Source organism: Lissotriton vulgaris, unplaced genomic scaffold (assembly GCF_964263255.1).
Source record: "Lissotriton vulgaris unplaced genomic scaffold, aLisVul1.2 SCAFFOLD_815, whole genome shotgun sequence".
NCBI lineage: Eukaryota > Metazoa > Chordata > Amphibia > Caudata > Salamandridae > Lissotriton > Lissotriton vulgaris.
Genome location: NW_028243422.1, coordinates 273,391 through 297,825, shown reverse-complemented (window position 1 = coordinate 297,825; position 24,435 = coordinate 273,391). Strand labels below are relative to the sequence as shown.

Below are 24,435 nucleotides of genomic sequence, written 5' to 3'. Positions count from 1 at the left end.
CACACACACTCGCTGGTACGTACTCCCAGCCAGATAATGCCACCCCTCTACACACATACTCTAACACACACCATGTGAGTATGCAAGTACTACCTTAAGGTCAGAAGAGTAATACTTGATTTTATGTTTTTTAGGACGCACCTTTGTCCGATTTCAGCCCCAATATCCAGGTGCAGTAACTCCAGTCAGTATATTTATCTGGTGAGGACCATGACCCAGTCTGTAGGGGACTCATCAGCCTCTGTGTGTCTTGAACTAAAGGCCACACAAAGACATGGGCACAGACATATACAGAGACACAGCACTCACTGCAGCCACTCACCCTCATTGTTTCATATTGTTCCTCGTCCTTGACTTTAGACTCCAGAAAATATCCCTCCTCTTTCTTCAGGACGAGCAGCCACTCTTGAAGTTTCACCTGTAGGGATGAGAGTGCAAGAAATAAGTGTAGATCTGTAGAGTGTGGTCTTAATTACAAAAGAAGTCACTACAGTGCCTGCCACACTTGCCCAGACTGTACGTACCAGTCATACATTAGTTTTGTATGTACCAGCCACACATATCAGGATTGTGAGCACCAGCCCCAAGTATCACAGACAATGACACAGACAATGGTGTTCCATTGTGGGTCCGGTTATTGCCAAGAAGGACCTAGCAGCAGAATCCCTGGTCCAAGGAGACAAGCTTCATCACTGGCACTTACTGCTGCTTGACATTGTGCACACTTTATGCCTAAAGCAAGGAAACAGATGGACTTGACACTAAAGAAGAAACTATGTCCTAGAGACATTAGCAAACATTCCAGAACAACACACAACCAAGTGAAAATATCTAAGCAAACACGTCTTGTAAGTGCAATAACCATGTATGGAGCCCAGACACAGCCACACTACAAGTAGTCAACAACACCCTCCTCCTCAACAACAAGAACGACCCCTGGCCCCCAGGACCTCTCTGCAGCCTTCGACACAGGCGACCAGCTGGCCCTGATCAAAGCACAAAAAACACGATGGATTTCGAAGACACTGTCTTGAAATGGTTCACATCCAACCTCACTAACTGTCACCAGTTCTTACAAATAGGTTCCACAAGATTACAGAAATGCCCCGTCTACAGCAGAGTACCTCAGAGCTCCATCCTTTCTCTCATCATCTTTAACCTCTCCATGGGATCTCTCGGATCCATCCTTACAGACAGCAGCATCAAGATCCATCAATATAGAGATCATTCCCAACTCTACCCAAAATATCCTCACCCAATGACATCCTCATACTCTGCCCTGATCTCATTGGATGTCAACTAATGTATTAAAGATAAACCCCATGAAGATTGAATTCTCCCTGTTTGCCACCAGCTCAGAACAGCCACAGACTTAAACCTGGGTCTCCAACGTAAACCTATCGGTCTTAACGCCCACCCCCACCCTCGACACAGCCCTCTCATTCAAGCAGATCCTATTGGCCCCTCCCGAAAGATATTATTGGGATATGCATAAGGTACAGGCGTTCCTGACCCAAGTAATGCTTCATTTCAATTGCAAACCCAGGATGTTCTCAACAAACCAATCACGAGTAGCCTTCGTGATCTCATACTTAGCAGGGGACGCTGCACAGTGGGCAGTCCCTATAGTCAGATGAGACGACCCCCTCCTCCATGATTGGGACACTTCAAGGAGGAGTTCGAAAAGACATTTGACCGCAGGGCAGAAACTTTATCTGCAGGTAAGGAGTTGCTTGAATTGAAGCAAGGTAGCAAGGATCTTTTGGTATACCTCAACTCCTTCCGACGATTGGTGGCATATTCTATCAAGGGCTTCGGGATGACCTGAAAGATGTTCTAGCGCAAGTGGATTCTCAACGACAAACCTGCCCGGGGTTAATAAAACTAACATTGCGCCAGGATCATCGCTTGAAGGAACGTAAAGGTGACCCCAGAAGAAGGGAACAAGTACCTCAGCGCTTTGACCAGCCAAAGACCGCCGAGCATGGATTGACTCCTTCTGAACCCATGGAGATAGGGGCAATCTGGGCTTCTCTCACACCCAATGAACCGGAATACCGGCGGAAACAGGGACTATGTTTATACTGCGGTAAGAAAGGGTATTACCTCCGCGAGTGCCCTGTTAAGCCTAGAAACAGTCGTCCCAAGTTTGGACAAATGGGCGCTGTGGCAGCGGACAAGTAGTCGAAAACTGATTTGCTTGAGAAGTATGGAAGGGGAATCCTTGGGCATTAGGGAAATCCCTTCAGTGAAGAACAATTCCAGCGATAGTTCAGAACACTTCTTCATCAACATGGAGTTTGTTGTGGGTCAAGAAAAAAAACATATCCAAGTCATGGTGGATTCATGGGCCACAGGCTGCTTCGTGAACGAAAAGGAAGCCCTCAGACTGGGAGTAGAACTGATTGAGAAGAGAACTCCTGAGGGTGTGTTTGGGGTGGATGGCAAACTCTTAGAATCCGGTCCCATTCGGTTTAATATGAGGGAGCACGAGGTATGGTATAAGGACGACCACTGTGAGTTAATTACATTTGACATCATCCAAGCTCCCAAATATAGGGTGATTTTAGGGTTACCTTGGCTCCAGAAGCATGATCCAACCGTTGATTGGTCTACCTTGACATTAAAGATGGATGGGGGCGTGTCCAAGATGGCAGCAGAGTCGGACGTGCCTACCCACCACTCCTGTCCGTTACCCGGGCCTCACCTGCACAGCTTCAACAAGCACGACTCTTCTCGCAGATTTGGACACTGACCGGACCAGAGACGAGTCCTCGCATCTCCGCTGTGCCTTTCGTGCAGGGGGCCTGCTTGATTCCTGTCTCCAGAGCCTAGGACGTGCCACGCTGGAAGGGCCCGGCGGCCATCCTGCTGCGGAGGTGATCGGAAGCGGTAGAGTCCTGCACTGTGGCTTGAGGACGTTCTCGCTGCAGTCTGCGGGTGTCCCCCGCTGTACACTGGCCGCAAGTATGAGGATTGAAGAGAGCAGGCGCCGGTACCCGGGGCCTGGAGCACATGTAGCGTACCTCCTTCACCGAGACAAGATGGCGGCGTGGATATAAACCCGTGGGAGGAGTTGTGTCATCCCCTCTAAGGTGAGACGCCACTTAGCGCAATTTGACGGCTGAGTGCGCCAGAACTGTCAGCCATGCCCCTCCGTGCGCTCCCTAGCACCCCAGAGCCCATCACTATCGGGGCCCCTCACAGATGCACTGGGACCGGCGAACTTCCACAGAAGGTGCATTGTGCCAAGCTTTGGACTGGTGGCGGTGCCTCCGGTTATTGTGCCCTGCCGGACGGTGCCTTGCTCCCAAACGCCCCCAGAGAGGAATGTGGAGTGCGGCATATACCCACTGCCCCTGCTGAGGTGAACCATACTGCTGTGCAATAGACTGCCAGGCGCACTTAAGAGTATTGGGCCCTTCCTCTCGGCGCCGTCGGGCTCTACATACTTCGCCACTAAAAGTCACCACTACTACGCTAGAGCGGACGGATTCGATCAGGAGGGCACGATACTTCCCTCCTACCAGACCATTGCACGAAGACAGACAATGAGGTTCCGTGGATTCTGAACCCGTTTCATAAAGGTCGTCGTATCGTGACGATTTTAGTATCAGCGGACTGAAAATGATGAGTGCGGCATGTATGAGTGTTTATGTCATGTTTGAGTGATGGATTCACTACGTACCTAGGGATTATGTTCTGAACCCTTGGGTTCCATTTTGTGTGCAGCAGCCATTTTGTGGTTGCCCTCACATAGGCTGATGACTGCGGCCGAACGAGTCCTTGGGACACGTACACCTTTAGCTGACTTCTGTGTGACCTGAGCAAGCTGACTCCATTGCCCGAGGCTAACTTGTTAGGCCAGTTCCTTATTCGACAGCTGGTCAAGATAGAGATCAAAGAGCAGGACATTGTTGAGTTTATGGTACATGCACACACCCCTCTATCTTGCTTCTCATCTGTTTCTGTTCCCTCTTTTATGGTCCTTTTATTATGGGTTTTGTCCGGCCTGTCCGAGCAGGAATGTTGGATTTTGCCTTGTCATTTCTGGTGGGCTGGACAACTGAAAGTGGGCTTGCCGTCATGCGATAGGTTTGAAATGTCATTTTGTGATTGGTCAGTTTGTATGTAATTGATGCTAGCCAGGAATGTGATTTGTAGTATAAAAGACAATGTCTCGCACTATGAATGTGTGCAGTCTCTAGCGAACCACCCGTGTTGTGCGTCGTAGACCTCTGTTCCTGGTTGCAGCCAATAAATTTGATCTGTGACGTCACCAAGAAGTATCCCCTGGGTTCCAGAAACCTGGTTCTTCAGTTGGCGCCCAACTTGGGGCGACTTCAGCGGTACCGGTCCAAGCCTGAAGATCGTGAGGAGCTTCGTGTGAAAATTCTGGAGGAAGGCCTACCACTTCATCGACCCCTGTATGTCGTCGTGGTCCGAATGTCTTTGCTGCGAGGTTCCCCGATTTCCGACGGCTACGAAGGACTGCTGCCCTGACTGTCGCCCTGTCTTGGAGCCTTGTGATGATTTGTAGTGCGAGACAATAAACGGGTCTTCTGGCGACGTCATCAATACTTCAGTTAAGTATGAGTGGAGCGTCTCCCAGACCTTAGTTTTGTTTTGGGTATCCCTTTGGGATCTTTGATTTGGTACGTGCAAGCTCCAAAGCCGAGGGACTCGTGTATTCACGAGGCTATCGTGTTTGAAAATCCCTTGAAGTTTGAAGCTAGACTAGTGAGCGAAGATGCCTGGTCTTAGTAGACTTGGAAAGATATTTTGTTGTGATTGTAATAGGGATTCCCGATTGGAGGACTCGTGTCCGGTGCCTCCGATTGGAACTCCGACCTATGAGCTCTATTTAAAACATGGCGTGGGCCCTATCACGTATAATGAAGTATGGATTAGGTATACTAGGAAGGATGGCGTTCTGAAATGGCCCCAATATGGTAGTTATGACACGGAGATTTTAGACAATTTAGAAGTGAAACTTTTCAAGAAGAAAGCCCGGCCGGCAATGTTTGACTCTTTTCGCCTATGGCGAAAGGAAGCCAAACAGAAATAAATTAAATTAGCGAAGAGAAATAAAAGAGAAAAGGGTATTTCGATAATGCAAGCTGCTATACAGTTTAAAGATAATGAAGAAGAACAAGCAAGTGAGCAGTCGCAAAGGCAACGTAAAATGGCGATTGATAAATGTTATCCAGCTTTGCCTCCTCAGCAGGATGCAGCGAAGGAACTTGAGAAAGATCCTTTGATGTCTCATCTGCTGAATTCGCCACCCCCTTATGTGCAGAGTGCTACAGCACCTCCGCAACCTTTAGTTGCGCAACCTCCAGTTGCTTTCCCTCCTGTTATTGCACAGCCGCCAGCTTCTCTTCAGTTGGCTCCTATTCCTTTGGTGCAGCCTTCTCAAGGGCAGCCAACTTTGCTATCAGCTCCGCTTCCAGCTCCTACGACTTTGTCTCCTGTATTGTCTACTCCTTCTGATGCTACTTCTACGTATACTTTGTCTCATCCTGTTTTTCCCCCGTCCTTCTGTCAACTTCTCCTTCTGTTCAACAGAGAATGACCGATACTGTTACTAGTCTTTTGTCTCCTTTCTTTGGGTCATCGACTATGACCCCTGTTTAAGAGCGTAAGAAATTGCGTAGTCAATTGCCTGGTACCGATGAGCGGACAGTATTGGATCATTTAGCGCGTAAATGGGTTACTGATTCCTCGAGGTATGATTTAGAGTCTGTTATGGATGTTTTCTGTCAATGGAAAGAACCGAAGCAGAGATATGTTTTTGATGTGTACTTTTCTTCGTGAAGAATGGGAAGATGGTGATTTGGGAAGGAATCCACCTGAGTTGTTCCGTGTACAGTCAGAGTTTGCGAAGGGAACTATAGTGGGTGTTGATGTTGAGAGAGCAGTGGCGACATTGTTGTCGTTTAGGAGTGAGTCTCCTTCTCAGTCATTGTTTGAGCCTGATCTTTCTGTTAGGAGCAAAGCGCGACAATATCCAATGAGAGAGGTTCCCCCAGTTTGGAGGGAGGGAGATCCAAATGCTAATCCAATTATTCTGCCTCATTTTCAGCGTGTCTGGGTACATGTTCCGTGGAAGAGATCCGAAGTTTAGGCCCTTAAGCAGACTTTGCCTGATCCACGTAAAAATCCTGCAGGGTACTAGAGGGAATTATCACAGACTGTAGACTCATGTGTTATGAATTTAGCTGATATAGATATGTTGTTTGGAAATGTAGTTCCACAGCCTTTATGGGGATTGATTCGTCATACGGATCATGCGCAAGAGTGAGGTGATACGTGGGTTAATCTTGGTGCTGCAGATGGCAGACAGGTTGGTGGTGCCAAACCTGAGCCTTTGATTGTAGAACTCCCTGGTAGGATCATTAATTATATGAAGACTTTGATGCCTGCTATGCGAGTTAACTGGGACACATCGTCTGCATGTAAGCAGAATAAAGACGAAAGTGTGTCTGATTTCTTTACTAGGTTTGAAGAGACATTTATCGACCATAGTGGTCAAGACATGAGTACGGAAGGTGGTCAACGATTGTTCGGTGATAAGTTTGTGCATAATCTGCTTCCAGAGTTGTGCACTAAGTTGAAGGATTCTGAGAGTTCTTGGGCTGTTTCTTCATCAGCGCAGATATTAGCTACTGCCCAGTACTACGAGAATAGAGATAAGGACGAGGAAGATAGAGCCGACAAGAAGACTAAAGAATTGAAGACGAAAGTTCTCTTACAGCAAGCGTATCCGCCCCGTAATAATCAGCGTGATTATCAGCAACCTCAGCAATATCAGAGAAACTCACAAAGGTTCGAGTCTTCTCAACAGCGTTTTCCTGTAGGGCCTAATCAGTGTGCGTATTGCAAAGAAGAGGGTCATTTTAAGAATAGTTGTCAAGTTCTGTTACAGCGCACGAATGGTGCTTCTGGTGTGAGAGGTCGAGGTGTTCAGCAAGTTCCTAGAGGTAGGGGACGTGGTGTGTTCCCTCAGAATGCGCGTTCCTTTCCTCCACAGAATTCAATGAATTGTTTTAATCAGCAGAATGGTGCGTCTGGTAGGACGACTCAGTACTATGCGGACGACTACTATGTCGAAGGTGAGAATATGAATGGTAATGATTGCTAGAACAGCCATAGACAAAGAGAGGGAGTTGTTTCAGTTCCAGTAGATCAGAGTGGACCTTATGTTGAAGTGATTGCATCAGGTGTGTCAGAGCCTTTTCTGTTGGATACTGGTGCTGCGAAGAGTTCTATTATGCACTCTAAACTCCCTGGGGCGCCTTTGTCTGGCTTAACAAATGTTTCCGTAGGTTTTTCTGGCGCCCCAGTTAGTAATCCGTTTTCTACTCCTTTGTCTCTTTCTGTTGGACCTTGTGATTTCGAAGCACCCCTCATTCTGACGACAGGTTGTGGTGAGAACTTGTTGGGATTGGATTTGTTGAAAAGATTGTATGCAACGCTATACTGTTCTCCTTCAGGAGTACAGCTTACATTAGGTAAGAGAGTGATCTCCCCGATGTATTTGTCTAAGGATCAACTTCCAGCTGAATTGTCTTCTCTTCCTGATTCTCTTTGGGCTACTGGTCCTAATGATGTGGGTCTTTTGGAGATTCCGCCATATGTTGTGACGCTGAAAGCGAATGTTAGATTGCCACGTATTCCCCAATATAGGATTTCCAGTGACGGTGAAAGAGCACTTTTGGCGATCATCTATGACCTGATTGAGAAAGGTGTAATTGAGGAAACGAGAGGTAATGTGTGCAATAGTCCGGTTTTGCCTGTTCTGAAATGAACTGATTCTTCACAACCGCCTGTATACAGGTTTGTGATCGATCTTCGTGAGGTGAATAAGATTGTAGTTCCGCAATTTCCAGTTGTGCCAGATATTACTACTTTATTGACTTTGATTCCAGCTTATGCTACCTGGTTTTCGGCGATTGACTTGAAGAATGCTTTCTTCAGCATCCCGATTGCCGAGGAGAGTAGGGATATTTTTGGCTTCTCTTTAGGAGGCCGATGTTTCCGGTTCAAGCGCGCTCCTCAAGGCTATTGTGAGAGTCCATCCATCTATAGTCAGGCTTTGAAAACACAACTTGATACGTTTGTTTTACCTGATGGTGCTGCCCTTATTCAGTACGTCGACGATTTGTTAGTTGCTGCTGACAATGAAGAAATCTGTAAAGAGGCTACTTTGTCGTTGTTACGTAATTTGTCTGATTTCCATCATAAGGTGTCTCTTTCGAAGTTGCAATATTGTCGACAAGAAGTAACCTACTTAGGTCACCTCTTATCGAAGGAGGGAAGAAGGTTGACCCCAGAAAGAATTCACGCCATTGTGAACATGAGTGTGCCTACGACACAGAGAGAAGTGCGTGCTTTTCTAGGTATTACGTCGTATTGTAGACAGTGGATCCCTAATTTTTCGCTTCTAGCGAAACCTTTGATAGCTCTTACTGTTAAGGATACTCCGAACCCTATTCCTTGGACTGGCGAATGTCAGAAAAGTTTTTCTGAATTGCGTAATGCGTTGTGCTCGGCTCCTGTGTTGGGTACTCCCGACTACAGTAAGCCTTTTACACTCTAAGTCCACGAGAGAAAGGGATGTGCATTGTCAGTTTTGACTCAACAGTTTGGCGATAAGCAACGTCCATGCGCGTATTTCTCGTCGACTTTGGATCCGGTAGCTAGAGCGTTGCCGAGTTGTTTGAGAGCTACAGCAGCAGCGGCTGTCTCTGTTCGACAGTCTGCTGGTTTGGTGATGAACAATACATTGATTGTGATGGTTCCACATGCAGTGGATACCTTACTGAATCGATCCAAGACACAGCACTTAACTAGTGCTCAGTTGTCAGGTTACGAATTGACACTTTTAGCGAGTCATGTGCATATAAAGAGATGCAATACGTTGAATCCAGCTACTTTGTTGCCGATTTCAGTTGAGACAGATGTTTGTGAACAGCATGATTGCTTCCTTGGAACAGAGGAAGAAACGAAAGGGAGGATAGACCTTAGGGACACTCCTCTTGGGAAACGTGATGGTACTTTATGGGTTGATGGTTCATGCTTTAAGCTTCCGAATGGTGATACGACTGCGGCATAAGCGGTTACGACTTTGCATACGATTGTTGAAGCTGCATGTATTCCACATAATTCAGCGCAAGCAGCAGAATTGATTGCATTGACAAGAGCGTGTGTGTTGTCAAAAGGGAAACGAGTGACTGTGTATACCGATAGCCAGTATGCGTTTGGTGTGGCTCATAGTTTTGGACGATTGTGAAAAGAGCGTGGGTTCCTGACTTCGCATGGGACTAAGATTCAGCATGGTCAGTTGGTGAATGAACTCCTTGAGTCACTTACTTTGCCGTTGCAGATTGCAATTGTGAAATGCAGTGCGCATAAGAAAGTTACTGATGATGTTGGTCGAGGCAATGCGTTTGCAGATGAAGTTGCGAAAGAAACTGCGAGAGATGTGATGAGTCGAATGTATGTTGCGGGTCCGGCGAGATGGGTTCCGGATAAAAGTATGGGTGAAGATACGATAGAGAGCGTGAAGTCTATTCAAGCTGAAGCTACAGAGAAAGAGTTGAATGAATGGAGAGAAAGTAAGGGTAAATTGGATTCGAATGGTTGTTGGATTGAGTTGTCAGAGCATCAACAATGGTTGTTACCCGATGCGTATGTGCTTCCAGTGGTTACGATGGCGCATGGAATGGCTCATATCAGTGTGAAAGGGATTTGTAAGTTGTTGGCTCTAGTATGGCAAAATGCTGGAATTCCTAAGTGTGCAGAGAATTTGGTCAAGAACTGTATGGTTTGTCTGACGTACAATCCTGGTAAGGGAACTCCAACTCCAGCTTGTCATTTTGCGCCTCCGACGTATCCGTTTGAGGCTTTGCAGCTAGACTTCATCCACATGGAGAGGTGCAACAACCTGAAGTATGTGTTAGTGGTTGTCTGCTCTTTTTCACGATGGGTAGAAGCATACCCTTTGAAAGATAACACTGCCTTGTCTACAGCTAAAGCCCCTGTCAAGGAATTTTTCCCTAGGTATGGATTGCCGAGAATGGTCTGGAGCGACAATGGGAGTGAATGTGTGGGTCAAGTGATGAAGAGAGTGTGTGATGGTTTAGGAATAAGGCAGAGATTCCACGCTGCAAATCATCCCCAATCAGCTGGTCTACTCGAGTGCTATAATGGCACTCTTAAATTAAAGTTGGCCAAGATACAGGCGAGCTCTGGTTTACAATGTCCAGATGCCTTGCCATTAGCCCTTTGGTCCACAAGAATGACCGTGCATTCACGAATGGGACTTGGGGCCAGATGTAGGTAAGTATATTTTACCGATTCATAAATACCGAATTTTACCGATTCGGTATTTATGAATCGGTAAAATAGAAGGGGGGAGATGTAGGAAGAATCGGTAATTGAATTACCGATTCTGTAAGAATCGGTATTTACCGAATCGGTAAATACCGAATGTTGCAAGGGTGCAGGGGGTGTCACTTTGACACCCTCTAGCACCCCGAATTCAGGCATGTGTGACATGTGGCACACAGACATGCCCTAAGGGCATGTCTGTCTGTCACATGTCATAGGTGTGCATGCACACATGTGCATGCACACCTGGAATCGGTATTTTACCACCCAATTGGATTGGGTGGTAAAATACTGATTCGGTAAGGCCTGTGGGACTCAGAAGAGTCCCACCTACATCTCAAAATTACCGAATCTGTAAAAATACTGATTCGGTATTTAACCGATTCGGTAAATGTACTGATTCGGTAAATTTACAGAATCGGTAAAATAGGGCCCCTACATGCCAAATACTTAATACCGGTCGGAAACAGCCGAAATCGGCCGCTACCGACCGGTATTTTGGCTCCTACATCTGGTCCTTAGTCCGTATGAGGTCGTGTTTGGTCGCCCGGCAAATATTTGGGGAGTGCCGCGGCCGACAAAATTTAGCGAGATAGAACATCCTGTGTTGCTTGATTACCTCTATGAATTGATGGCTAAATTGCGTGTTTTGCACCAACAGGTTCATGATTCATTGCCACAAGCATCTGAGGATCCAGGACATGCTATTGAACCTGGAGCCTGGGTCTTTGTGAAGAATTTCCAGCGGACCAAGAACGAGCATCCCTGCTGGATCGGACCCTACTTGGTGCTTTTGTCCACACGTTCGGCAGTGCGAGTGCGCGGTAAAAAGAACTGGATCCACGTGTACATTGTAAGAGGGCCCCTTTGCCTCTGTCGTACGACCGGTGGGTCCAGAAAGGACTTCCTGACTCTGAGACTGAAACCGTGCCCAGTTTTCTGCCTTTTAGCGATGCACGTGTGATTGGAACGAACTCTGAACGAGAAAGCGACGATCTTCTGCAAGAAGCTGTGCCTCCGTCGAGTCGTTTGGATACTTCTGAACCCGAGCTCTTGTTTAGGGAACAGACATTGCCTGGCAAAGAGCGTTATAATTTGCGACCAAGAGTCGTGGGACAAATAAAAGTGTAAATTCTTTCTTTGCTATTTTCTTTTAAGGTTTAGCTCTCCTCCGAGGAACTATTGTGATTTTTGTTTTTCGAACCACCATCCGGTTTCAGCTGTAGGGTCGCGGTGCAAAGTCTTTGGAGTGCAAGCCGAAGACGTTAGGTCGACGGTTCTGGTTGGTCTAAGGGCGTTCCCTGGACTGACAGACGCTTTCCTTAGCACGGAACACCCTTCCGCCGCGAGCAGCACGATTAGAGGATGTAAATTGTAAATTGTAAATGTAAATTGATACTTGTATAGCGCACTACTCACCCGCAAGGGTCTCAAGGCGCTTGTACGAATACCGCTGTGGAACCCATCCTGGCTTTCCCTGTGAGGCATCCACTCCTGGGCACCCCCAAGTTGGAGGCCAGGCATCCTTAGCGTTGTGGGGGCCGTTGTGGAGATTAAGCAAGCTATTGCCCAGAGTTGCAGAGTGGTACTCCATGATTGGAATAGGCACCAAGGCGAGAATTGTCAGGTCCGCGGAAATTTTTAGCCCAAGACCCACCGAGGTGGGGAATTGAACCCTGGTCCCGGGCTAGATCTCTGCATCAGGGTCTGCCGCTCTAATCATTGAGCCACACTTCTCCACAATGGAGTTTTTCGAGATGGAGAGACCTGTTGAAAGAATGAGCTTTAAGAGCAAAATGTGTAAAGTAATGAGCAAAAAGTGTTTTTTAATCATATGTCTTTTTATGTTACTTAGCTTAATGATATTTTTGATGGGATATATTATATTCTCTTTCAAAGTGACGTTTGCACCCACTGCACAACCTATGCTTTCTCCTACTGTTTCTTCGCATTCTTTTCACCCTCTGCCTGAACATGAGTCCATTAGGAGATTGGAATTTGTTAATAACTCCTTTGTTCAGCTTCTGCACCAACACCAGCTAATAGTGAACACAACAAATTGTTGGGTGTGTGGCCTTATGCCCCATACTACCGATAAAGGTATTCCTTACCTGGTTCTGCCTTTTAGCTACAATGGTTCTGTGTGGGCATACAGAACGATGTTCATCTATGCTCGTGAAGCTTACCCCCTACGTTCTGTGAAAGATAATCAGAAGAATAGTGCTCTAGTCAAGGGTATAGTCGACATGATTGGAGGAATTAGTTCCTATGACACTATCCCGAGAGATGAGACACTAGCATTTATTGGGTGGAACGTTACCGGATATGGAGTTAGTCTGAGTGAGAACCAGCGAGCGAAAAGATCCTCTCCAATTTGGATTGTACCCCATCAGGGTCATTACTGCAAGGTAATGACAAGAATCCGAGAGCTCAGTTAGGGAAGAGTGTCTGCACTGAGACGTACGTTTTTGCGTCCCAGACTTTCCCATCGTTTCTAGCAGCTAAGGGTACCTACTTTGTCTGTTACGATAGAGCGTATACATGGTTGCCCCCTGATTTCTCGGGCACATGTTTTGTTTCGTTCCTGTTGCCTCCCACGTATACAGCTGTGGCAGATTACCACAAGACAAGAGTCGTTAAAGGTGTCTTCAGTAAGGAAGATACTGCAGGACAAGAATTGGGAGATTTTCTGAAGGGTTTTCTGCCGTTTTGGGGACCTATGGCTAACAGCAGGAACATACAGCAATTAACGAGAGTGGTTGAGTCCACCATAGTTGAAACTGCCGGTGCCCTTAGTAACTTGACTGTTGAGCTCCAGTCGGATCGCCTTATGACTCTTCAGAACAGAGTTGCGTTAGATGTCATACTTGCAGATAGAGGAGGGGTATGTAAACTGATTCAATCGAGCTGCTGCGTTTTCATTCCAGATAATGCTCAGACAGTGTACCAAGCCATTTCCAAGCTACATAAGATCTCCGAGTCTGTACATGTGGACGAAGGAGATTGGTCGTTGATGGGATGGTTTTGGAGATTGTTATCCACTTGGGGATGGAAGATTCTGATGGTCATTGGGATGATATTAGATAATCCTTTTCCTGTTCTGTCTGTGCGTACAGTGTGCTCCTGCTATATGTGGCCTTTGTGCTACTTCGTGTTCGAGGAGACCTGTCCAGAGAGAGTTACTAAGTACTAGGATGATGCTACAGCAACACCTTGATGATCTGATGAATATAGACCTGGATTCAGACTGACCTGAGTTTAGGTTATTGCCTATGTAAGGGCAAAAGGAGGGTCTGAGGTTCCGTGGATTCTGAACCCGTTTCGTAAAGGTCGTCGTATCGTGACGATTTTAGTATCAGCGGACCGCAAATGACGAGTGCGGCATGTATGAGTGTTTTCGTCATGTTCGAGTGATGGATTCAGTACGTACTTAAGGATTATGTTCTGAACCCTTGGGTTCCATTTTGTGTGCGGCAGCCATTTTGTGGTTGCCCTCACATAGGCTGATGACTGCGGCCGAACGAGTCCTTGGGACACGTACACCTTTAGCTGACTTCTGTGTGACCTGAGCAAGCTGACTCCATTGCCCGAGGCTAACTTGTTAGGCCAGTTCCTTGTTCAACAGCTGGTCAAGATAGAGATCAAAGAGCAGGACATTGTTGAGTTTGTGGTACATGCACACACCCCTCTATCTTGCTTCTCATCTGTTTCTGTTCCCTTTTTTATGGTCCTTTTATTATGGGTTTTGTCCGGCCTGTCCGAGCAGGAATGTTGGATTTTGCCTTGTCATTTCTGGTGGGCTGGACAACTGAAAGTGGGCTTGCCGTCATGCGATATGTTTGACATGTCATTTCGTGATTGGTCAGTTTGTATGTAATTGATGCTAGCCAGGAATGTGATTTGTAGTATAAAAGACGATGTCTCGCACTATGAATGTGGCAGTCTCTAGCGAACCACCCGTGTAGTGCTTCGTAGACCTCTGTTCCTGGTTGCATCCAATAAATTTGATCTGTGACGTCACCAAGAAGTATCCCGTGTCTCTGTTAGCCAAGACAGGTGAATCCGAAGACATCGGGTGTTTCTCCTGGCGCCGCTGGGTTCTAAAAACCCGGTTCTTCAACAAGGCCTTCCCCCCGTGCTCCCTGGGAGGAGAGTGTTGATGACGGTGAAGAGCTAGACACCAAGGGACCAGTCTCAACACTGTATATGCCGCACGCTGACAGGCTGCCTAGCACTGCAACACCTTAGAGATAAGGATAAGGGGGGCCCCTACACCAGCAAGTGTCACGTGGGGTGTGGGGCCCTAGAGGTGACGGCGATGTGCGATTTGAGCCCTCTTACCCCTGTAGGTCTGAGGTCCTCTCATTTCACAGTTCTACGAGGTGGGCCGCAGCTGGGGAGTACGTCCAGGGATTGGTGGCCCTGACATTGGGTATTCCTACACTATCCCTGAGCACAATCACAGGGGAGAGCCTTCGCTATCCACTAGTCATTGCCAGTGAGCACCGACCGAGAGGTGTCCCCTGTTGCGTGACACACCTCACACGTTGCTTCCATCAGGAACGGACATTTTGCACAGCTTTCTTTAGTGCGGCTCAACGGTCGGGGAGACACTTTTGCAGACAGGGCCTGGAGGCCTGTTACACGGATCTCAAATACATTGATTCTGTGAGGGCACGAATTGCCGACTTGGAGAATCAGACAGCGGCCAGAGAGGAAGAGGTGTCCCAGCTCCAACAGGAGGTACTCAGGCTGCGCAATCAACTTCTGGATCTTCAATCTCATGTGGAGGACCTGGAGAACCTCTCTCGTCGAAATAATATTCGGATCCGGGCGGTACCTCAGGGGACAGAAGGGCAAGACATTGAGGCCTTCGTCATGGACTTGTTCCGTCACATCCTGGAAGGTCCCCCGGGCCAGGAGATCCAACTGGACCGGACACATCGAGTGGGTCTCAAGAGATCTCTGATAATTCCTCCTCCCGATATCCTGACGTGTGTCCACGACTTCAAGCTTAAGGAGCGCATTCTCCATGAGGCACGGTCCAACCGTCCCATTGAATTTCGCTCCTGTAGGCCTCTTCTCTTCCAAGACTTAGCGGCCTCCACTCTACAGAAACGACGTGACTACCCCCATCACCGCATTTCTCCGATCCAAAGACATCGCTTACTCTTGGGGGCATCCATTTAGGCTAATTTTCAAATGGGAGGGCAGACTCCGCCAAATATGTTCTCTGGATGAAGCAACATCTCTTCTGCAACTGCCGGAGTCTGACCACGCCGGGCCGGTGAAACCCACAGCGTCCACCCGACGGGGGGACAACGGCCGATGGCAGAGAGTCGGCGGTTCGCCGTCTGGCTCTCGTCCGGATCCAGACTTGATTGCCAAAGAACTCTCCGCAGTCCTTCAGACCCTGTCAGAGGACTCCAACAACGCAGATTGACCTATAAAATTTTGAGGTGCGGATTTCTGTCACTTTGTAGGGTCACACCGGCTATTATGGCCGGGTCCGGGCGGGTGGGGGCGGCGGGGGCTCCTGCTATGCATCCCACGTCTCACCACAGGCTAAATGCCTGGGACATTTGTGAACTATTCATTGGAATGTTTCTTCCTTTACGTTTGTGGTTTTTCATTTAGGTTGTCTACTCCTCCTCCTCCGATGTATATCAAGGGTGGCATTATACTATTGCACCTCATTTTCCATTCCTATAATCAATCAATCAATCATAGCATTTGTAAAGCGCACTACATACCCGTGAGGGTCTCAAGGCGCTTAGGGGGGTGAGGGGGTGGGGGGGGTGGGGTGGGGGAGGAGCTGCTACTGTTCGAAGAGCCAGGTCTTGAGGAGTCTCCTGAAGGTTAGAAGGTCTTTGGTTTGTCGGAGGCGAATAGGGAGGGTGTTCTATGTCTTGGCGGCGAGGTGGGAGAATGATCTGCTGCAGGTGGTCACTCTTCGGATGCGGGGGACGATGGCGTGGTCTGCAGAGTGGAGCTGGCGGGGGGCGTTGAGGCCGAGTCGTCTGTTGAGGTACGCTGGTCCGGTGTTGTGGAGTGCTTTGTGCGTGGGTGAGGAGCTTGAAGGTTATCCTCTTGTTGATGGGGAGCCAGTGCAAGTCTTTCAGGTGGGGTGTGATGTGGCTGTGGCGAGGGATGTCGAGGATAAGACGTGCAGAGGCGTTCTGGATGGGTTGGAGTCGTGTCAAAAGTTTGACCAGGGCTCCTGCGTAGAGTGCGTTGCCGTAGTCTAGTCTACTGCTGACAAGGGCTTGGGTGACCGTCCTTTTAGTTTCAGTGGGGATCCACTTGAAGTTCCTGCGAAGCATGTAGAGGGTGTTGAAGCAGGAGAAGGAGACGGCTTGTCATGGAGAGTGTGGGGTCGAGGATGACCCCTAGGTTTCTTGCGTGGTTGGTGGGTGAGGGGGGGTGTTCCTAGTGCCGTTGGCCACCAGGAGTCGTCCCAGGCCGAGGGGGTGGAGCGCTGTCTTGTCTAAGTTCAGCTTCAGTCGGCTGTCCCTCATCCAGTCGGTGACAGCCTTCATTCCTTCGTGTAGGTTGGTTTTGGCAGTGTGGGGGTCCTTGGTGAGCAAGAGGATCAGCTGGCTGTCCTCGGCATAGGAGATGATGTTTAGGTCGTGCTGTCGGGCGACGTGCGCAAGTGGTGCATTGTGGACGTTGAACAATGTTGGGCTGAGAGATGAACCTTGGGGTACGCCGCAGATGATCTCGGTGGTATTGGAGCGGAAGGGGGGAGAGGCGGACGGTCTGGGTTCTGCGGGAGAGGAAGGAGGTGGTCCAGTCCAGGGCCTTTCCTTGGATTCCGGCATCGTGGAGGCGTGCTCTTAGTGTGCGGTGGCAGACTGTGTCGAAAACGGCTGACAGGTCCAGGAGGATGAGGGCAGCGGTTTTGCCATTGTCGAGCATGATCCTGATGTTGTCGGTGGCGGCGATGAGGGCAGTTTTGGTGCTGTGGGTGCTGCGGAACCCGGACTGGGATGGGTCAGGATGTTGTTTTCTTCGAGTTAGCTGGTTAGTTGTTTGTTGACGGCCTTTCGATGACCTTTGCAGGGAACGGGAGCAGGGAGATGGGTTGGAAATTCTTGAGGTCCTTGGGGGCCGCCTTGGATTTCTTTAGTAGGGTGTTTATCTCTGCGTGCTTCCAGCTCCCTGGGAAGGTCGCTGTCTCGAAGGAGATGTTGATGGTGATGGTTTTGAGGAGGTGGGGTGCGATGGTGCTGCTGGCTTTGTTGAAATTGTGGTGTGGGCAGGGGTCTTCCGGGGATCTGGAGTGGACGGTGTTCATGATCTTGGTCGTTGATGTTGGTCCAGGCGAGCAGGCGATTGGTGCGGGTGGTGGTCGTGGATGTTGGATGTTGCCAAGGTGATGACGGTGTCATAGCTGTTGTGGATGTCTGCGATCTTGCGATGGAAGACGGTGGCCAGCGATTTGCACAGGTCTTGTGATGGTGGGATGTCGTTGCTGTTGGAGCTGGGGTAGGAGAGTTCCTTCACAATGCTGAAGAGCTCTTTTCTGTTCTGTACATTGCTGTCTAGGTGGTCTCTGAAGGCGGTCCTTTTGGCGGATCTGATGAGTTGGTGGTGTTAGCGGGTGGCGTTCCTGTGGGCTGTGTAGCTTTACGGTGTTTTTTTGCGGGTCCAGTTTTTTTCTAGTTTACGGCAGGCTCGCTTGGAGGCCTGGAGGTCTTTGGTGAACCAGCTGGCTCTCCCGCTGGTGTGGGTGTTGGTGGGCTTCCTGAGCGGGGCAAGGGTGTTGGGGCAGTCGTTGATCCATTGTCTGAGGCTGTGGGCTGCGGTGTCGGGTCGGTCGAGTCTGCGGGAGGGCTCTGGGTATGGCGGCAGTTAACTGTTCCTCAGTGATCTTGCCCCAGCTGCGGCGAGAAATCTGCTGGGTGCAGTCGTGTATGGAGGGTTTCCGGAATTTGAAGTGGATGCAGCGGTGGTCGGTCCAGTGGAGTTCGGCGGTGCGGTCGAAGAAGACGCGGGTGCTCGCAGAGAAGATGGGGTCAAGCGTGTGGCCAGTGGAGTGTGTTGGTGCTGTGACGAGTTGTCCGAGTCCAAGGTTGCCGCGGTTGTCGATCAGGGTGGAGGAGTTGGTGTCGTAGTTGTTCTCGAGGTGGAAGTTCAGGTCCCCGAGGAGGATGTAGTCCGTAGAGGCGAGGGCGTGTGTGCTGACGAGGTTGGTGATGGAGTCGCTGAACTGCGGTTGGGGTCTGGGGGGTCTGTAGATGAGGATTCCTTTGAGGGTGGTGTTGGGGTCGGTGTGGATCTGGAAGTGCAGGTGTTCGGCGGTGCTGAGGGCGTCGTTGGTGTTGGTTGAGACTCAGGGTGTTCCTGTGGACAATGGCGATTCCTCCTCCTGTCCTGTTGGTGCGGTCCTTGCGGGTGATCTTGTAGCCTTCCAGGATGGCTATGGCGAGGTCAGGTGCCGAGGAGGGGGTCAGCCAGGTCTCCGTCAGGAAGGCGACGTCCGGGGTGTTGGTGTTGAGTAGGTCCCAGTGTTCGACGGCGGGTTTGCGGGCAGAGCAGGTGTTGAGCAGGATGCATCTGAGGAAGTTGGGTTCTTCTGTGGGTGGGTTGGCGGGCCGTATGCTGGTGAAGTTGCAGGGACAGTGTTGTTGGCTATAGCAAATCTGCGTCCACATTCTTATGACTCCTGACCTCCAAGTTGTGTCCCTCAATGTGAAGGGGCTAAACAACCCCACCAAAAGCCGAGCCCTTCTGTCCTATTTGGAGCATTCAAATGCCCATATATGCTTACTCCAGGAGACGCACCTGCCCCCTGCTGATTCCCATCGACTGAGATCAAAGGCATTTCCTCCCCAGATGTTCTCGTCAGCCACTTCCAAAACTGATGGGGTTGCTATATTGGTGTTTCTAGGTTCCAGGGGAAGGTTGGTAAAAAGTGGGCGGAAATTAAAGGGAGGTTCTTGGCTTACACCCTCACCTTAGATATACACACGTTCTCTGTAGCCTCCGTATACGTCCCAAACAGTGGGCAAGAGGGTTTCATTAAGACAGTAATTCAGGAACTCCCGGGCCTACCAGACAAAACAGTCCTGCTAGGAAGGGACTTATAGTGATGGATGGTGACATGGATCGTACTGGGCATAGGTGGGGTCAAACGGGGACTTTGTCCAACGCAGGGAAGCGATTGCTGGTGGAAGCTGGACTGACCGACATATGGAGACTTCGACATCCCAACACTAGGGCCTATACTTTCTACTCCCACCCCCATAAAACATACAACAGAATGGACTATCTCTTTACCTCTGACCTACTAACGCGGCAGGTCCAGAGGTGGAGATTCTTCCATGTCCTCTGTCTAACCACTCCGCACTGCGGCTCTCGTTGACCATGCCCCAGCAGCGCCCTACTCACCGTTTTTGGCGTCTTTGTGAAACTATGCTTCAACGCCCTTCCATGGTGCAACAGATTGAAGCAAGCATGGCCAACTATTTATCCTCTAATGAAAACCCAGACAGATCTTTGACGATCCTATGGGAGGCGATGAACGCCGTGATTCGAGGGGTCTTCATCAGCATAGCGGCCGCCGACAATAGAGATAGGCATGAAAAACGAGACCGCTTGAGGAGCGAGGTCACTGAGTTGGAGCGTATCCACCAGCGGACTGGTGCTCCTAGAGTCTGGAAACTCCTAAAGGCGGCTCGGGCACAGCTAGTGGGGTTGGATGTTGGCCGAGCTGAATATACGGCTCTACACCTCAAGCATAAGTTTTATGTGGGTGGGGACCATTGTGGGCGACTTCACACAAACGCCTTGGAGGGCAAAGACAAGCTCACATAGGGGCAGCGGTACTAGATCCTGGGGGGCGGGGGGAGAGAAAGTAGTGAGGACGCTGAAATTGTGGAGGCCTTCAGACACTTCTACGGAACGCTGTACTCAGCCCAAGCTCTAACCGTAATTGAACCAACCCGATACCTCCAGCCAAACTGCTGCCATCTCAGGCGGCCGAACTAGAGGCCCCCATCCAATTGGAGGAGGTCATATCCGCAATTGCTTGCTTGAAGCTCAAAAAATCACCCAGCCCTGATGGGTTCACTTCGGGCTTTTATAAAAAGTTTTGTGGGACGTTGGCCCGGCACTTGGTGCGTGTTTTTAACTCTGTCGGGTCGTCCTCCACCTCTTCCTTCCCGTCTTCTATGTTAGAGGCCTTAATAACCCTGATTCCTAAACCATGGAAGGATACCCATCTATACAGCTCCTACCGCCCCATATCTCTACTCAATGTGGACCTAAAAATCTTTACCGGTATTTTTGCGGCCAGACTCTCTCGTCACCTCCCCGGTCTGATTGATCTGGACCAATCAGGCTTTGTTCCCAGGCGACAGTGCTCATATAATACCAAACGACTCTTCCACCTAATGGACCGCTCTGAGCTTTTTCCGGCGGAACGCATGAGCCTCTCGGTCGATGCTGAAAAAGCGTTTGATAGGGTCCACTAGCCGTACCTCCGTGCGACACTCGTCCACTTTGGCGTCACAGACCGCTTTATCGATTGGATCTTTCAGAGTTATGTCAACCCTACAGCTACGGTATGGGGGAACAGTGAGGCATCAGCAGCCATCCCTATTCATAGGGGAATCAGGCAGGGGTGCCCACCGTCACCACTTCTTTTCACCCTCTATATGGAGCCTCTATCTCAAAGAGTCCGTGATGATCCGGCCATTAAAGGAGCGCCCTTCGGGAAGTCGGAGCACAAGCTCTGCCTATAAGCTGATGATGTGGTGGCAACCCTGGAACATCCTCGGGAGTCCCTGCCGGCATTTTTAGATGAATTGGGTCAGTTTGCGATTACCTTAGGCTTCCAGATTAATATGCATAAGTCGCAAGCCCTGAACTTATCGCTAGAGCCGAGAGGTTAGAATATCTCCAGCGTACTTTTCAGATTCAATGGGTTCATGACGCAATTACCTACCAGGGTCTTCGGGTGGCTTCCACCATCTAGGCAGTTGAATTACACAATACTATTGAAACAAGTTTGAGATTACCTCCGCAAATGGAGACCACATTCCCTCTTGTAGCTAGGCCAGATTGCGGCAGTGAAGATGGTGCTGCTTCCCCAGATTCTTTACCTATTTCACACTCTTCCGCTAATGCCCCCCTCTGGTGTGCTACGTGCCTTGCAGGGAGATATAGAGCGCTTTATCTGGCGGAATCAGAGGGCTCGGATGCATCGTGATCTTACATATAGAGACCCGATAGATGGAGGGCTGGGTGTTTCCGATCTTTTGGCGTACTGGCGGGCGGCTCAGCTGAGGGCCCTGGTGGAGTGGTCACGCCCTGTATCTGAGAAACACTGGCTATTTATGGATAGGTCCCTGGCAGCCCAACCGCTATGGGGTGGGTTCCATTCCTCTCCCGCAATGGGCGGCATCGCAATTTGTACCTCTCAGAAGTAACAAGACCCATAATGTTAGCCTGGGATAGAACTGCGATCGCCAGGGGACTCACATCTTTCCTATCTCCCATTAAGCCCATCGTACAGAATCCAGATTTTTCACCTGGCCTCGACTATGGGCAATTTCACCACTGGACGATAGAAGCTACCCGCTCCATAGGACAGTTCTTTGATCTTTACAGACCGCGACGTTTCGTCGAGTTCCGCACTGACCACGGTGTTCCCGAAACGGAGAGCTTACTATATCTACAGATTCGACACTGGGTGCTACATGGGGAGGTGCGAAGGGTGCGGGGAGACTGCTCACGCCGTTTGAGAAATGGTTAATTACAAGACACATCGATGCACGCTTAACTTCCGACCTGTATAAATTCACTCGAACCATCCCAGACACCGGGAAATCCCCCGGTCAACTGCGTTGGGAAAGCGAGCTGGGTAAAGCCCTCTCGCCGAAAGAATGGAAGGATATTTTCTACCGAGACCGACGCATGACCCGCAATGTTTCATCTATTGAAACAGCCACTAAGCTGGCCACCTATTGGTATTTAACCCCAGTAAGGCTCCATAGCAGTAACCCTTCACGTAGTCCGCTATGCTGGCGAGCCTGCGTTTCCCCAGGCACTCTCACACACTTACTTTGGGACTGCCCTATTCCGGGAACACACTGGCAACAGATCCTAGATGAGGTCGACCCCCACTTCGATACCCAGGTCCCGAAATTCCCAGTCTATAATCTCCTTGGCCTTCCCAATGCCATAATTTTCCCGCTTACTTATAGGAGAGGCAAACAAATAGAGCTCACCGTAGGCGCGGCAGTCCAGAATGTTCTAACACATTGGGGTTCCACAACAGTCCCTTCTAGCGATGAAAAAGATCTCTCTCTCGTTAACCAACCCCGGAGCTTCCTTTCACGATTTGTTGGCACCCCTTGTGCTCTTGACATCCGAATTTATGGAGCTCACCTGTCCCAAATATCTCAGATTGTTAAGACTGACGGATCCACCACCAACATCTGTCTCCGTTACGCCCACTACTTATTAGCCTACTGGGATTGCTCCATAGACCCTTCTTTTCTATCAGGTCATCCTTTTGTTTTTTCTTTTGAGGAGGAGGGAGGGGGTTCTGGTTGCCATATACAATAGTGACGTGCCAGGTTGCAACCCGATGATTGTGGAGCATCATGTCTCTTTCGTTCTTCTTGTGGATAAAACCAATAAAAGATTTTTTTTTTTAAAAGATGGATTCCAGGTTCTGCACCACTCACTGCATATATCCCCCTACTGTTCCATCCAAGGCTTTATCATTGCATCACCACATCCCCACAGCCGCAGAGAAAGAAGTGGAACTGCCCGGCTGCTATCAGAGGTATGCTAATGTGTTTTGTGACAGCATGGCTGAAGAATTACCTCCACACAGGATGTACCAGATTGATCTTATACCGAGTGCAGTGGTTCCTTGCAGCAGGATGTACACATTGACTGAACCCGAGAACCTACATCTCAGGCAGTACATAGAGAAATACCTTTCTTTGGGATTTATTCTTCACTCCAGGTCACCTGCAGCTTCCCCTCTTTTTTCTTTATACCCAAGGCCAATTGGGAGCTCCGAACATGCATGGACTTCAGAATGCTGAACGCTATCACAGTGAAGAACCAGTACCAGGAAGCTGGCAGTCATTACTGAGTGGCCCAGCCCAAAGAACGTATGTGACAGACAAAGCTTTTTGGGCTTAGCCAATTTTTATAGGAGTTTTATCCATAATTTTTCTGCCCTGGTGGCCCCAGTCACACAATTGTTAAGGAAGAATGTTTCCTTCGAGTGGGATGAAGAAGCTCAAAACAACTTTGGTTCTGAAGAGGACTCCTGGGAACTGCCTTCCTCTGTACATGCTCCCCCGGCTGGTGGCTCTTCATAGGAGATTCCCGGATGAGCCCTGCGCCTGTCAGTGCTCTCCGAAGGGATGATGTACAGTCAGGGCGCACAGAGGGTGAGCGCACTGCCAGTGGACGCGGAGATGCAACGGGACATCCTGTCATCCGCCTGCGCTGTCAACGCATGTGCTGACATAGCACGCTGTTAGAAGTCAGGATATCAGGAGATGGCGCCGTTACGAAGACGCCAATTATACTGTGATTCCCGAAGTACCAGAAAGTACGGTCGGGTAAGGGTGTGAACTCGTACCGGCTTTATTCCTTTTTGTTTCATTTGTTATTGTGCTATGGAAGCTCCCAGAGCACGTTTCCTTGTTGCTCCCATTGGCGAGACGCGTTACTTCTTACGGTCTCATGCGGGAGGAAATGTGTTGCCATTTGCCTGAGACCAGTGTTCTGGAACTATTGCCACTCTCTCTTTGAGACAAAAGGGGGAGCGCGGGAGTGCTACATTTTGCTTTCTAGTATTGCTTTTATTGGCTGAAGTTTAACACTGTTCTCCAAAAACACTACTATGCGCGGAGAGAATCCCTATTCTGGAGATTGTCTTCTCTTAAACCTGGGTAATGGATGAGAACTTTTAATGACCTTTTGGAATTACTAATGGACTATCCAGGAACGCAATTCTGATTCTTACATGCAGTTAATATTGGCTTCTGTGTTATCCTTTAA

General features: G+C 49.2%; 1 protein-coding gene across 1 annotated transcript in view; it reads right to left on the bottom strand.

Annotated features, from left to right (window-relative positions):
• Nucleotides 1-24,435, bottom strand: part of LOC147668406 (E3 ubiquitin-protein ligase TRIM39-like) — a 152,654-nt gene that overhangs the window by 102,815 nt on the left and 25,404 nt on the right. Inside the window, exon 2 of the mRNA XM_086948574.1 lies at nt 323-418. Within this exon, the coding sequence (XP_086804700.1) occupies nt 323-418 (96 nt within the window). The remainder of the gene's footprint in view (nt 1-322; nt 419-24,435) is intronic.